We start from the raw sequence: 14,739 nt of genomic DNA, 5'->3' as shown, positions 1-14,739 counted from the left end.
TGTTTGAAGTAAAGACAGAAAATGAAATCAATTAAAGTACTTCTGGTTACTTTAGCATTCAATTATGAAGTATGATCTTCTTGAGATGGAGTATAAGCAAATATCTGTACTTTAACTTCTAATGTCCTAGAAAAATAAGCAGAGTATGAAACTAAGTGAGAATCTAAAAGAAAAAAGATGAAAGCATGTAAAAATAACTGTAAACAACTAATGCATTTTTCACTTTCTCCAACATTCAAATGTGAAGCATTACCCTCTTGGAGTGCTATGTAAGAAGTCGATTATGCCTTAGTTCCTAAGTTCCTAGGAAGCTAATAACAATGTACTGAGTAATTTAAATCACTGTTGAATTAGACATTTAACCATTTAGTTTAGGATCATCATCATCTTGAAATAGCTTTTGAAAACATACATTAACACAGTTAATTGACAATTCTATTCTAAGAAAATGAATGACAAAACAATAAGAAAGTTAAGCAATTATGTATTCTTATCACTTCAATCTTAATTCAATTTGGAAACAAAGTTAATTGTCTCCATGAAATATCTTAGAAGAACGAGTTTTCACAGTTGTGAATTATCACTATGATATTGATAAAAAATTGGAATGAAACATTATCCTACTTAGAAAACAGATTCGTTGAAAACAAAGTAACGCAAATTGAACTAAAAACAACAATTAAAAAAAACCTCCTCCAGTGCAGGGGCCCTCTGCAACTGATTTGGCCGGACTGCTAGCTAGTTAAAGATGCTCTGAACCAATCATTCGCCACACAAAATTTATATTATGATAAAATGAAATCTAAATATAGAGTATCAGCAAAAAGCCTGAATTTAACACTTAATTTCTGAACTGTTTCTCGATTCTATGTAACCGATATTTAAAGGAAAATAAAATAATTGTTTGTGAGATAAACTTGTTATAGGTGTGTAATTCAAATTAGATTTGCAGTAGGACTGTTGGACTTTTGATTTCCTACGAAAGAGCAAATCAAGAGTCCTACTGCTTCTAGATAACGTATTTTGACTCCATCTTTGACCATTATCTTAGGCTCACTTTTCTATCGATCTGGACTGAGTGAATAGAATAGAATCGATGTGGAGATGATTCTAGAAATGCCCATGGCCCAATTCTTCATTTGACACTTGGAACCTGCCAAACCATGAGAGTAGATACGAAATCCACAGTTAGTTGCAGAATAGGTTATGTTATGTAGCTAAATTGCAAAAATCTACTCAAATAGCAAGAACATGAAAATATAATATGACAATCATTTTAATTCTTTCCTTAAGACAAAAATTTTCATTTATCATTGATTGGGGTCTGTAATCTTATGAGAAAGTGAGGGAAAAAGGTGAGTAAAACTGTCAAGGAGAGGGTAATTCTGAGGTTCAACAGAACCATAGAGCAAGAGAAGAGTGTATTGCAAAAAGACTAGATTGTTTCTTGATTTCTGAAGCTCTAGTATATTAGTACAATCTAATCAGGCAATGGTTGGAAATGGTGATGAGTCTGATCATTCTCTGATCCCCAAGGAAGTCAAAGGGCCAGAAGCGAAGCCTGCTAGCCCTTTCAAAATGAATTCATCATCGTTAAAGGAGTAATTGTCATCCCTTATAAAGCAGCATTAGAAAATATTTAATCCCTAGGTGGGCAGTTCTGTAGCAAGCCAGTTTGAGGCTAATATAAAACTTATCAAAAGAATTACTAAGGAATGGGATTTCAAGAAGAGACAAGTAGAAGATCAGGAACTTAAATAGGTTGAGAGGGATCTTCAGACTTTCTCAAATGTAGGAGGGGAAGGATTTGTTCATGTTGAATCAAGGGAGACTCTCCTTCATCTAGAAGCTAAAAGAAATTCCCTTCTAGAGCCAAAGGAAGTAGTCTCCAGCAGTCTAGAGACTAAAAAGTAGGGAAATATGGTTGGAATATGGAGAAGAAAATATAAAATTTTCCAGGAAATTGCCAAAGGTCGTAAAATGTGTAATACTATATGGAATCTTGTGGATATATATGGCAAAGAAATTTCAAGTTTCAAAGATTTGACAGTTTTAGGGAAGAATCACTTTCAAGGCCTTTGTAAAGAGGTAGAAGGGGTGCCCATTGCAGAATTCATTCGAGTGGCACAATATTTCCCTAGTTTTGTTGAGTAGGAAAACAAGATTATCATGGAGTAAGTCTCAAAGGGAGAACTAAATTCAGTCCTTTAATCTTTTCAAAAAGAAAAAAGGCTAGGACCTGATGGATGGAGAGTAGAATTTTTGTTGGGGCTATTGATTTAATTGGGAAATATTTACTAAGAGTAGTTGAAGAATTAAGGAGGGAGGGTATAATGTCACCAACCTTCAATTCTACTGTCATCACTCTCATTCCAAAAGTGGATAATTCTATTTCCTTTGAATATTTTCACCCTATTTCTCTGTGTCATTATATTTATAAGGTTATTGCCAAAGTAATCACCAAGAGATTAAAGCCCATATTTTCAAAGTCCATTTCAAAATAACAATTTGGTTTTTTATAAGGAAGACAAATTCATGAAATGATTAGTGTGACTTAAGAAGGATTACTCTTAATTAAAGTTCACAAGTTGAACAAGTTGTTCTTAATATTTACCTTTCAAAAACTTATGGCTGGGTTATTTGGTTATGCATCCAATTATTTTTAACCCACATAGATTTTTCTTGGCTTCCATAGTTTGGATTATGAGTTGTCTACAATCAATGTCCTTTGCAATCCTAATCAATGGTTTAGTGTCCCCTTATTTCCATGCTCAGAGAGGGTTGCGACAAGGATGCTCATTGTCACCACCTCTACTTTTGTTAGTGGCAGAAGGCTTAAGCAAAATGTTGGCCAAGAAAAAGAGAAAAGGAGAGTTCCTTGGAACTATTATTGCGCATGCCCTAGCTATTACTCATCCACTATTTGTAGATGATATTCTTATTTTTTGTAATCGTTCCAAAATAGATGTAGATAAAATTCTTGAAATTTTAACACACTTTAGAAAAGCTTTTGGCATGCTCATAAATGATAAGAAATCCACAATTTCCTTTCACAATTTGGAGGATAGAGAGGTCCAACATATCAAAGGAATTTTTCTTTTTGAATTAAAAAAATTAGACAAGGGTCTGAAATACCTGGGATTTCACCTCAAACCAAATTTCTACAGTAAGGAGGATTGGACCTAGCTTTTAGCAAAATTGGAGAAAAGGTTAAAATGCTGGAGCCACATATGGTTGTCCAGGGCAGGCAAACTAGTATTGGTAAAACCAATCCTCAAGGCAATCCTTGTATATTGGATGTCATTGGCTTGTATACCCAAGTGTATTCTAGAAAAATTATAGAAGAAATTATTTCCAGTTTTTATGGACAAGGAACCATGACCAATTTTTCCTTCTTTGGCTTTAGTGGGACAAAATAGTTGCACCAAAACTTCTTATAGGATGGGGATTAAAAAACATCTTTCTTTTCTTAAAATCTATGGCTACAAAATGTGGATGGAGGCTCCCATCCACCAAAGCCTTTGGACGATGGTTGTTTATCAGGAGTAAATTTCTATGAGTTCACTTGAGGATCGAATGAGAATACTTGATAAGTCTCGATCAAATGTTTTAGTTATCTGGAGATTTGTCTTGAACTCCTTTAAGCAAATTATCTCGAGGATAGAATGATGCATAGGAAATGAAAGCAAGGTGAGGATTGGGGTTGACCCCTAGCCCAAAAAGCAAGCAGAGGCGCCTCCTTCCCCAACTTCTCATCGATTCCCTTCAAGACAAAGGAGTTTCTAAGCCTTCCCATTTGGAAAACCTAGAAAATAATTCACTTTGGAAGAAAGGGTTAGAAGTTTGCAACCGATTTGAGTTTGGAGGCTAAATTTTTGGAAGTATGGAATGATTATTTGGAAGCCCTCAAAGAGGGACACATTATATTATCGAACAAGGAAGATGAATTGGTATGGACCTTTTCACCTTTCGAAACCTACTCTCCTAAGCTTGGGTACGTTCATCTTAATATGGTCAAAGTAAATGAAGATCTAAAATGGTGGTGGAAGAAGGTTTGGCATTTCAAATGTCCATAAAAATCTCATATTTTCATTTGGTGTATTTTAGAAAATAAATTCCCTACTTGGGATGTGATGCAAAGATGGTACAAGATCAGTCCAGGGTGGTGTGTGCTCTATAAAAAGAATGGAGAATAAGCTACACACCTTTTCATAAGCTACATATTCACCTTACAAGTGTGGAATTGCTGCCACTCAATTTTGGGACAATCTTATGTTTGGAATGGTGCTTCAGTGGAGGAATCATGGAGGAGTTGGAATTCCTCTCAAACAACAAGACCTTTTAAAGCTTTACCCTTAATCATATGTTGATGGATTTGGTTAGCCTGTAGCAGGGCCATCTTTCAAGACACGTCTTCCTTCACTGATCGTGTTCTTACTAAAGGATATCTATTTTAATGCACTATCCTCAATCAAAATAAATCCCTCCTTATTATATTATTTCAGAAGCTCCTGATGTGACAAAATCATGGGATTATTTTGACAAGGAATCTCAAGAGGAAAACTTGAGCAATGAGGGTGGGCTTATCCTTAATCTCTCTGAGAATCACTCTTTTCACATAAAAGTGGGCTTTGGTAGGGGCACAAGCAATCAAGTAGAATTATTGGCCTATAAATATCTATTAGTTTTTGCTAAGAAATTTAAAATGATGTGACAAACTTCCAGGTTTATGGTGGTTCTTTGCTAATGATTAATTGGATCAATGGAATACAATGCAGAAATGTTTTTCTTGTTCCAATTTTGTATGATATTTTGTGATTAAAACTTTTTTTATAGTATTTCATGGTCACACATGAGAAACTCCCTAGCAAATTGACTCCCCAAAGAATGCGTAAATCTTGAGTGGGACCTATGGCAGATCTCAAAGCGACTAGATAACATATTTTTTTAATATTGTTATAGGCCTCTTATTGAAGGACTCGGGCCAACCGACAGTGAATGAAAACAATCTACACTATATTTGGTATTACTACATAATTACAATTGGATATATGGTAGTGGAGTAGTGCTTTATTTGAAAACTGTATTTTCGAAGTGGAGTTTTTTCACAAATTTTGTAAGTTAAAAATGTAACTTGATATATGTAATGGCCCACAAGCATAACAAAATTTCTTTTTTGGATACTGGTTGATGATTTGAATCTGTGGGATTCAATCTGCAGAAAGTAATTTTATATCATTTGCTAATCAAATAAATTACGGTTTCTAAGGACAAATAAAAAAACAAAAAAAACTTCAATCACCATGTAATTTTTAATAAAATGAATAAGAAAAAAAGCATTCATGTTTAAGTATGTATTTTCTCTCTTTCATTTTTCCAATATTATGGGATTAAGGCAATACTCCAAAATTCAACTTTCTAATTTTGTATAAAATTTTGTTTTGACATATTTAATTATAGAATATTAGGAAAGCGAGGACCTTAAATGAATAAAAATTCACATGACAAACTCAGATTGCCAAGAATTTAATTTTTTGTTTTCCTACAAAGAATTATTAGCCCCCACCTAGGCAACACTCTAATGATCGATTTGTAGTTTGAATGTTATTAGTTTAGCTTTGACCTATGCAAAACCTAATGTTAAACTTAGAAACAAATAACATATTTTATTATAATTTAACCAAAATAAATAAATAATTAAAATTAAAAAAAAAAAAATTAAAATTAAAAAAAAAAAAAAAAAAAAAAAAAAAAAAAAAAAAAAATTAAATTAAATTAAATTAAAAATTAAAAATTAAAAAATTGTAAACATTTGATTGGACAAAAAAATTGATGTCTTATTTCATCCTCAATGCCATATGTCCTAGTCTCACCAATAAACTCTTCTAACTCTGAAATTTTGATGGTATTCATGGCGAACCATCATGCTTTACAATGTGATATATTGATACTTCTAATTAATATGTGCCATTAAACATTATTGTTTATGTTCTACCAACTATCTCATAACGAACCTAACTACATGGGAATAATTGTAAGTTAGAGTATCATTGTTCTTATCCATTAGGCCAAGAAAATGCATGTAGAGCATTGCTTTTAAGTTTTTTGCTTTCTTCTCCACATTTCTTAGGCATTGCAAGTAGCAGGATTGTGCAATCTTGATAAGGAGATTCATCTTGGGTTATGAGTGCAATTAGGAGTGCAAAAGGGAGAGCTACAAGAGTTAAGGGTGGGCTTCCTAATGGCCCTTCTACTCAAGGTCAGCGTGTCCTCAACAGAACACAAGTCCAATGGTTATGGAATTAGACGAGGATGACACTTTGGGCACAATCACAGTTGTATGTATCTCTTCTAAAAATCCGTGAAATAACAAAAAAATTGCATTTCAATGACATGAAAATAATTTGAAGAAACTAGTTCATATGTAGGTTTCATAAAAGAGATAATATGAAAGTGTACAATTTTGGGAACTCGTGATATAATATATGATGGTAGAATGTCGTGGATACTCTGCAACTTGATATGCTTTTCAATATTTTGGAATCCCAAAGGGTGGTTGAGGTTGAAGTGCACAACAGCCCAATTGGACAGGTCGATCAGGTCAATCCATCGTTGCAATGATTAAGGCAAATGCAGACTACAATGTTTCTTGTGGGTATGCTAAATCAAACATTCTCTAATCAAGCAAGCTCCAGTGTGTACCTTCCCAACACTTGGGTTTGGTCATTTCCATAAGAATCCATATCCATGATATTTATGTGTAAGAAATTATTCTCCAAAGTTGAAGTTATTTGGTCGATTTGAAATTGTTGTTCCACCCAATTGTAGTGTTTTGTTTTAAAATAAATGATTATATAGGTTTTCCAACTAAATATTTTAATAGTTGAGACTATTTTTAGATTTTGGTTATATATATCTTCCAATTAAACATTTTAATAAACAAGAATTGCACAATTTGTGGAGGGAAGGTTGGTTGCCCTCCAGAATTGCGCAATTTCTTGAGGGAGCTACTCAGCTTGCAGCTAGACTAAGTCTGGTGAAACAGCCTGTGAGGGCGATGCATCAAGCTTTGATGGATAGGCATTCACTCTGCAAGAAAATCACTTAATCTTGTGTACTTGACAAGATAAGACATGCTGCTGTGAAAGGTTGGTAGGGAGGCTCCAAAACGAAGCTAAGGAAAAATTGTGGAGGGTGGTTGTAGCCACTACAACACTTGGTGACACACTGGTAGAACTCCATCTCTCTCAATGGACCTTGTTCATGAAAAGCAAGTCTAACACCTCCGAAAGTATTGTTCAGTTCTAAGTTCGTCTTGGTTTCCACACTACTTGATTGTAAGATGTAGCATCTGCCAAGCCCTTGGTCAGTCGACACACATTCCAAGCCAAGACAACATAGTTGTTTCGATTAGGGTTGAGGAGTATATGATGCACAAGCAGTATACTCATCAAAGTCTTAGTTTCATCTCTGGTGTTTCTCCACTACCAGTAGGCCTGGACAGTGCCCCGACGGAGTCACGTAGGAACACAAGCATGGCTCCACTGCCAACGAGCCTGGTCAGTACCCCAGTAGAGTTACTTGTATCACCTCTCTACGTAGGAATCCCTTCTCTTATTTCACCTTATTTATTTTTCATTTTTTAAAACTTTTTCACTTTTTCATTTTTCATCTTCATAACTATGCATAGCACTTATTCATTTCAAAGGCGAAAGAGGGATCCCAACTTATTGAGAGCAGAAGAGGTTGTTCCTTCAAAGAAGTAGTTTATGTATACCTCTGACGTGCTTGTTAAGGTTTTCCCCCTCACCTTACTCTACTTGACTTAGCTGACAAGTATTAACCCAAAAAAAACCGACTAGAGTAGGTGATACTAGTTAGAGCGCAAGCGTTGTGTTTTCACCAAGGTTCACTTCGAATGGTATGTATTTTCCATTGATGTATCATGGACTAAAGATAACAAGTTCTTACATAAGAGATCAGACAAAATATAACCAAATGTTGATAGTTGTACAACTCCTCTTGTACTTTACCCAGCTTGTTTCAAGAGTCGCACATGATCCATGCGAAACTAACCTATGAACAATAACAAGAAAAAAAAACCAAAAAGAAAAGCAAGATGCGGAAGCAAATGTGGAAGAAAAGTGAGTAAGCAAACAAACACACAAATAAATAATCAAACATGCATGCAAGCAAACACTACTCCTACTCCTAAGCTAACAGTGCAGGGGTCATCTCACGTGAAGTGATACTTCCAATGCAACCACCGGCACATTGGTTGACCCCTGTTGGTGAAGGAACGGTTTGCGAACATCGCAGTTGCACAAACCAACAAGCATGAAAGATATAATGATGAAAGCAGACACACTCCGAGCTTACAAGCGACCACAGAACAAAGATGACTGAAAGTGCATCACATGCACTCTGTGGACTTGCCATGGTGTTGTGCTACATTGCGTGCAAATGTTGAATGTATGCATTCTCTTGACTATGACATGCAAGAAAATTTGAGAAAGGTAGACCACTTACGTTGTGCATGTGTGCTTGATGTGTAAGATTCCTCCAACATATGAGCAATGGGATTGTGTAGTTCGAGTTGAGGAAGCGAAATATGGGTGTTTGGTTGATCTACAATGCAAAGCAGAGAGTGATGAGGAGCCTTGAGTGTTTCAACAATTTCCTAATCAGAAGTGAAACCAACCTCAGGATAGTGAGGGTCTGACATAACCATTAGCTCGGGCTAAAGTTCCTCAACAGTCTATGGGGTTTCGACTTTGTTGACAGATAGATCATCGTAGACCAGTGTCTTAGATAGATTAAAAACAATTGAATCAACATTGTGATCAGATGAAGAAGTAGAGAGATCAGGACAACCAAGAAAATTCAGGATGTTTGTCGGCATCCTCATTATTTGATGAATCGGGCAGAGGGGTAGATGAGAAGCAAAAATGTTCACCTCTATGTTTTCAGAAGTGACTGATGACAGATTGGATGGATTTCTAGAGGGAGATGTGTCACTCCGCACTGTAATGACAGACTGACATCCAACATGCCATGTGAATGATCGGAAGTAGAAACATCCGGAAATGAATTTTAACAGGGGAAATCAATAGTGGCAGAATCACAAGGGATGTCAGGATAAAGTGGATGAGGCGCGGCTAGAAGGGAGTCATCATTCACCAGGTTCTTCTTTAGATTCCCGCACACACTCATCATGAATGATGGCGCAAGTTGGTTGCATAACACCAACTTCATCGACAACTTGATCCTCATTCACAGTAGGTGTGGAGTCCGAAATGGAAGAACACAAGACAGTACAATCTGTAGGATCAATAGAATGTGGGGACAGAGGTTGAGGGAACAAATCCATGTGACAACCAACAGGTTTGCAAGCCAAATCTACGCATATATCAAGAGTAGGTGGGTGGGAGGATGTGACAGTTTAACAGATGTGTGGAGTTGTTTGATGAGGTGAAGGCGGACAGTCACTTGTGACAGCAACCGTGTCTGTTTGTGATTGTGCAACTCCATCACTAAAGTGTGCTGAGCGGGGCTATGATATGTGAAGAAGATACTCAAATCTTCAATTGTGAAATTCCCAATCAATTTCATCTTCAGGGAATCGGTATGCAAGATTACAAAAGCGTGTGTAAAACTATTCAAAGAATTCATTGGGTGCTTTTCGTAATTTCAGAATTTCTTGATTGAGTGCTTTACGGTTAAAGTGATTGAAAGCATGATCTATCACTGCGACCAGATGAGAAAGAGAATTAATAGATTTTTATAGCAGCGTGGCACGCCAGTGCATTGGGCGCCCTCGAAGCGTGTAGACGAATAACGCACAAGTCATGTATTCTTCAAAGATTCCATGTCTTTCACATGAGCCTACAATGTCGACCACGTGCTAACCAAGGCTACGTGGCCTCCACCATCGTATGTTTTATGTGACAAGTTATCTGAGAGATTTTCTGAGATAATGAATTCGTTTTGATAAGAAATACATTCCGAAAGAGGAACTCTGTATTTAGTCATGATATATATGCAGAGATCAAAACAGATGTGAGTACTCAGCTTGTCATCTGGCTCTCCTTCTAGCGCCAAAATGTTCACGGTGTTGGACCGGCCAACATGTCAGGGGATATCCCCGGTAAGAAGTCCCAATTAGACCTCAGACTGTTTGGTGTAGGAGTCCCAGCAGTGGGTCATACCATAATGCCTTGACCGCGGTTTCGTACAGAGGCAAGTAAGATGTCCCTGTTGATAGCAAGGGTGTGACATATGCGGTAAGTCAAGGAAGGTGCATGAACGGTCCTAACACATGAAAAGTGAAATGAGTGCACCCCTTGGAAACCAATGATAGCACAGAGTTAAGAAGGGAACATGCAAGCCAAGATGCATCACAACATGGAAGGAAAGTTAGCTAGCAATCTAAAGTGATAGTTAAACTAACAACACATTTCAGAAAGATTCATATATACATATATAGAAATAGCTACACATGCATGCGTAAGCAAACAAACACATATATCATTTAGAGTACTCGAGATAGCTGAAATACAATACAACATATGCATGAAACGTGTTGGCTTTGTTATATTAAGAAGTGTAAGTTCCAGTCATACAATACATCCATGTCCAACCACTAGTTCCAACAGCGGAATGTTACAACCACAACCACCGGCTCCTCCAAATAGATATACTAGCTCTGCGTAGTGGAGAAGCCAAGGCTCAGTACAATATTGTCCAAGCTCTCTCTAAGATAGTGCTATTGGAAGCTTGGCTAACCAAAAGCCTTTACAATGAGTTATGAGGTTCTATTTATAGCAAAGGGTGTGGTTACCCTTGACATTCCCCTTTGTGACAGTTCATCTACCCTCATGACTCTTCATCTACTCCATGACTATTGCATCCAACTATCAACACTTGAACTTGCACTTGACAAGACGTTACATTACAATGCACATGTGCCCATGTGAGACAAAATGGCTTGAGCAAGCCATGCAAGACATCACTGACACTAGGTCCATTGTGATGAGACTAACTCTTTGACATGCTTGTGATGGTGAAGGTGGTGAGATGATGCCAAGCTTGGTCGTCCTTGATGGTGTGCGTGCGCTCCATGGTGACATATTGCTGAAGCGAACTCTTGCCTCTGTTTCATCCTAGTGCATTGGTGTGGCTCCTCCATCCAACTCATCTACTAACATGCGCATGGTCTTCTTGGGTGAGGCCGAACTGGCTACACGCTTATACATAGTGTCTGTGTTGATCTTCCAATGTATGTTGATGGTCATGCACATCAACTGTCAACTGCATGTTCAGCTACAGTCGAACTTTCTTCTTGTCTTTGACTCGGTGAGTGTGACAAATGGGTCAGATCGCATGCGTGCCCACAATGACATGCATGTTGTTGAATTCCCTTGCATGTGATCAACAACACTGCTCACCATGTCTACTCCACCCAGCTGCTTGGATGGATCTATAACTTGTATGGGCGCAATTTCATCTATGAGTGCATGTTGCCCCTGTTGTTGTACCTATTCCTGCTGCAACTCATTCTCTCGTATATGCAGATCATGTTCTTCCTTGAGTTGCTGCTTCAGTACATGCAACTCCTTCTATGTTCCGTTCTCTATCTTCACGCGATCTTCATGTCGCGTCGTCACCTCATAGCTGAGTCTCCAAAGTTTCTTTTATCACAAGTGAATCTTCTTGAGCTTGCGACTTTATTCCACCATTTTGTTGTTAACAGCCTTCTTCTTGTGTTCATTGCATCCGGTATGTTGTCTTCAGCTGTTGTTGATGGTGTTGCTTGTTGTGATGTTGCTTCTGTCATATCTTGATGTCCTTGTCTGCGAACAATTTGATGTCTTCGCAGGTAGGAAAGTTCATAGACACTTGATCGAATGCATCCCCAAGTGTGCTCTGAACAGTGTCTTCGACTCTACTCTCCTAGAAACCATTGTACATGTGCTGCTGAGAGGCAGATGAGCACCTATGTTACCTGTATGACTGATCATGAAGGTCACGCAATTTCCATCAGGAGGTCGGGACACTGACTGCCAAAATTGCGCAAGACATAGTCCGGGTTGTCAAGAGGCTAACTAACTGCTAGAAATGTGCAATGCACAGTCCATCCTGTCCTGTTGAGGACTGAAACTACGCAATGCGCAATTTCAGTCAGCAGTGACATGCAACCAGAAAACTGCATTGTGCATTTTCTGGGGCCAACAGGACACTGCCTCCAAGAATTGTGATATGCAAGCCTGGAGGTCAGTGCCTGGCTAGACTTGTTTCTGGGGGGAAAGCAGAGCCTTTACTTTGGAAATGCACAGTGCTAGCCAGATAAGGCACAGTTCGAGCCAAGGCAACCCAGTTCGGTCGACGGGTAATTGAAAACACGAGAAGTTTGAAAGCATGATGAGATGAGTGCAAACAAGAGTGAATGATCATTCATGCAAACAGCAAGTGCAGGATTCGAAAAACGGGAAAGCATGCGACAGCAGCGAGATGTTAATGAAAGCTGAAACGGTGCTAATATAAGCTAGTATGTATCAAAACGACAGCAAGCGCTCACTAAAATCAAGCAAACAACATTCATACAAAGTGAAACACAAAAAGCACCAGAAACGTAGCGTGAGACATAAAATGCGGGCTTACCCCAAAACAGTTGAGTTGAATGTGCCGACGACTCCTAGATGCAATGTGGGATGTCAGAGCTGCAAGATCGATGTGAGGAATGAGCTTTGCAACATCTGGTTGATGAGTTTCGATAAAATCGAGGTTGCGATGCACATGCCACAAATCTAGGGGAAGCGACACTTGGTGGGAGGTTTCTGAAATGATCTTGCATGTAACCTCTAACTCCTAAAGATAAATCCCTGAAACAAGGGATGCCTTTGCATGTTGCCTTGGGAGGAGTAGCCCATGCATGCAAATCAATTTTTCTCGGTCCTGGATGGAACCGTCAACTCAACTGCACATGCAACAGTCTACTCAGCTGGGAGGAAAAAAATGTGCATTTCTGGGAGGGATCTAGGTTGGTTGCCCAAAGGGATTTTGCAATTTTTGGGCAAAGCAGCTGATTGCTTCCCAGAATTGCACAATTTCTAGGTTGAGCAGCCCTACTGGAACGAATTGTGCAATTTTCTCAGTGAATAATGGCAGGTAGATTTGTGCAATTTTGGAGCCCAGGAGGCTGGCAAACAGAATTGTGTAATTTATGGAGGGAAGGTTGGTTTCCCTCCATAATTTTGCAATTTCTTGAGGGAGTTGCTCAACCTACAGCTTGACTAAGTCCGGTGAAACAGCCTGTGAGGGGGATGTAACAAGCTTTGATGGACAGGTTGTCATTCTGCAAGAAAATCGTTGAAGCTCGTGTACTTGACAAGACAAGACATGCTACTGTGAAAGGTTGGTAGGGAGGCTCGAAAACGAAGCTAAGGAAAAACTTTGGAGGGTGGTTGTAGCCGCTACAACACTTGGTGACACATTGGTAGAACTCCAACTCTCTCAATGGACCTTGTTTGTGAAAATAAAGTATAACACCTCCGGAAGTATTGTTCAGTTCTCAGTTCATCTTGGTTTCCACACTTCTTGATTGTAAGAGGTAGCATCTGCCAAGCCCTAGGTTGGTTGACACACATTCCAAGCCAAGCCAACGCAGTTGTTTCGATTAGGGTTGAGGAGTATATGATGCACAAGCAGTATAGTCGTCAGAGTCTTAGTTTCCTCTCTGGTGTTGCTCCGTTACCAATAGGCATGGACAGTACCCCGGCTAAGTCATGGAGGAACACAAGCATGGCTTCGCTGCCAAGAAGCCTGGTCAGTACCCCGGCAGAGTTACTTGCATCACCTCTCTGCCCGGGAATCCTTTCTCTTCTTTTGCCTTATTTATTTTTCATTTTTTCAAACTTTTTTCACTTTTTCATTTTTTCATTTTTCATCTTCATAACTGTGCATAGCACTTATTCATTTCAGAGGCGGAAGAGGGATCTCGACTTATTGAGAGAAGAGGTCGTTCCTTTAGAGAAGTAGTTTATGTATACCTCTGACATGCTTGTTGAGCCCTCTACTTACTCTACTTGACTGAGTTGACAAGGATTAACCCAAAAACAACCGACTAGACTAGGTGATACTAGTTAGCGCGCAAGCATTGTGTTTTCACCAAGGTTCACTTCAAACAATATGTATTTTCCATGGATGTATCATGGACTAAAGACAATAAGTTCTTACATAAGAGAATGGACAAAATATAACCAAATGTTAACAGTTGTACAACTCCTCTTGTACTTTACCCAGCTTGTTTCAAGAGTCACACATGGTCCATGTGAAACTAACCTATGGACAATAACAAGCAAACAAACCAAAAATCAAAGAAAGAAGAAAAATGTGGAAGCAAATTGAGTAAGCAAACAAACAAACACACAAAAAAAGAATCAAACATGCATGCAAGCAAACAACTCAAAAGCAAACACTACTCCTACTCCTAAGCTAACAGTGCACGGGTCGTCTCACGTGAAGTGATACTTCCAATGCAGTCACCGGCGCATTAGTTGACCCATGTTGGTGAAGGCACGGTTTGCGAACATCATAGTTGTGCAAACTAGCAAGCATGAAAGATATAACGATTAAGATAGACACACTCTGAGCTTACAAGCGACCATAGAACAAAGACGAGTGGAAGTGCACGGCATACACTCTATGGACTTGCCATGGTGTTGTGCTACACTGCGAGCA

At 38.5% G+C, this 14,739-nt stretch overlaps 1 protein-coding gene across 1 annotated transcript in view; it reads right to left on the bottom strand.

Annotated features, from left to right (window-relative positions):
• Positions 1–996: 996 nt before the first annotated feature.
• LOC149239028 (uncharacterized) overlaps positions 997–14,739 on the bottom strand; it is a 50,975-nt gene continuing 37,232 nt past the window's right edge. Inside the window, exon 2 of the mRNA XM_089373296.1 lies at positions 997–1,153. Coding sequence (XP_089229422.1) covers positions 1,136–1,153 — 18 coding nt within the window. The 3' untranslated portion in view covers positions 997–1,135. The remainder of the gene's footprint in view (positions 1,154–14,739) is intronic.

The sequence above is a fragment of the Pinus tabuliformis genome, chromosome 8 (genome assembly GCF_031772625.1).
Source record: "Pinus tabuliformis cultivar Carrire ecotype Pingquan chromosome 8, CPIR1, whole genome shotgun sequence".
Lineage (NCBI taxonomy): Eukaryota > Viridiplantae > Streptophyta > Pinopsida > Pinales > Pinaceae > Pinus > Pinus tabuliformis.
Note: the sequence above shows the minus strand (reverse complement) of the source record. Positions and strands in the feature narration are given on the sequence as shown.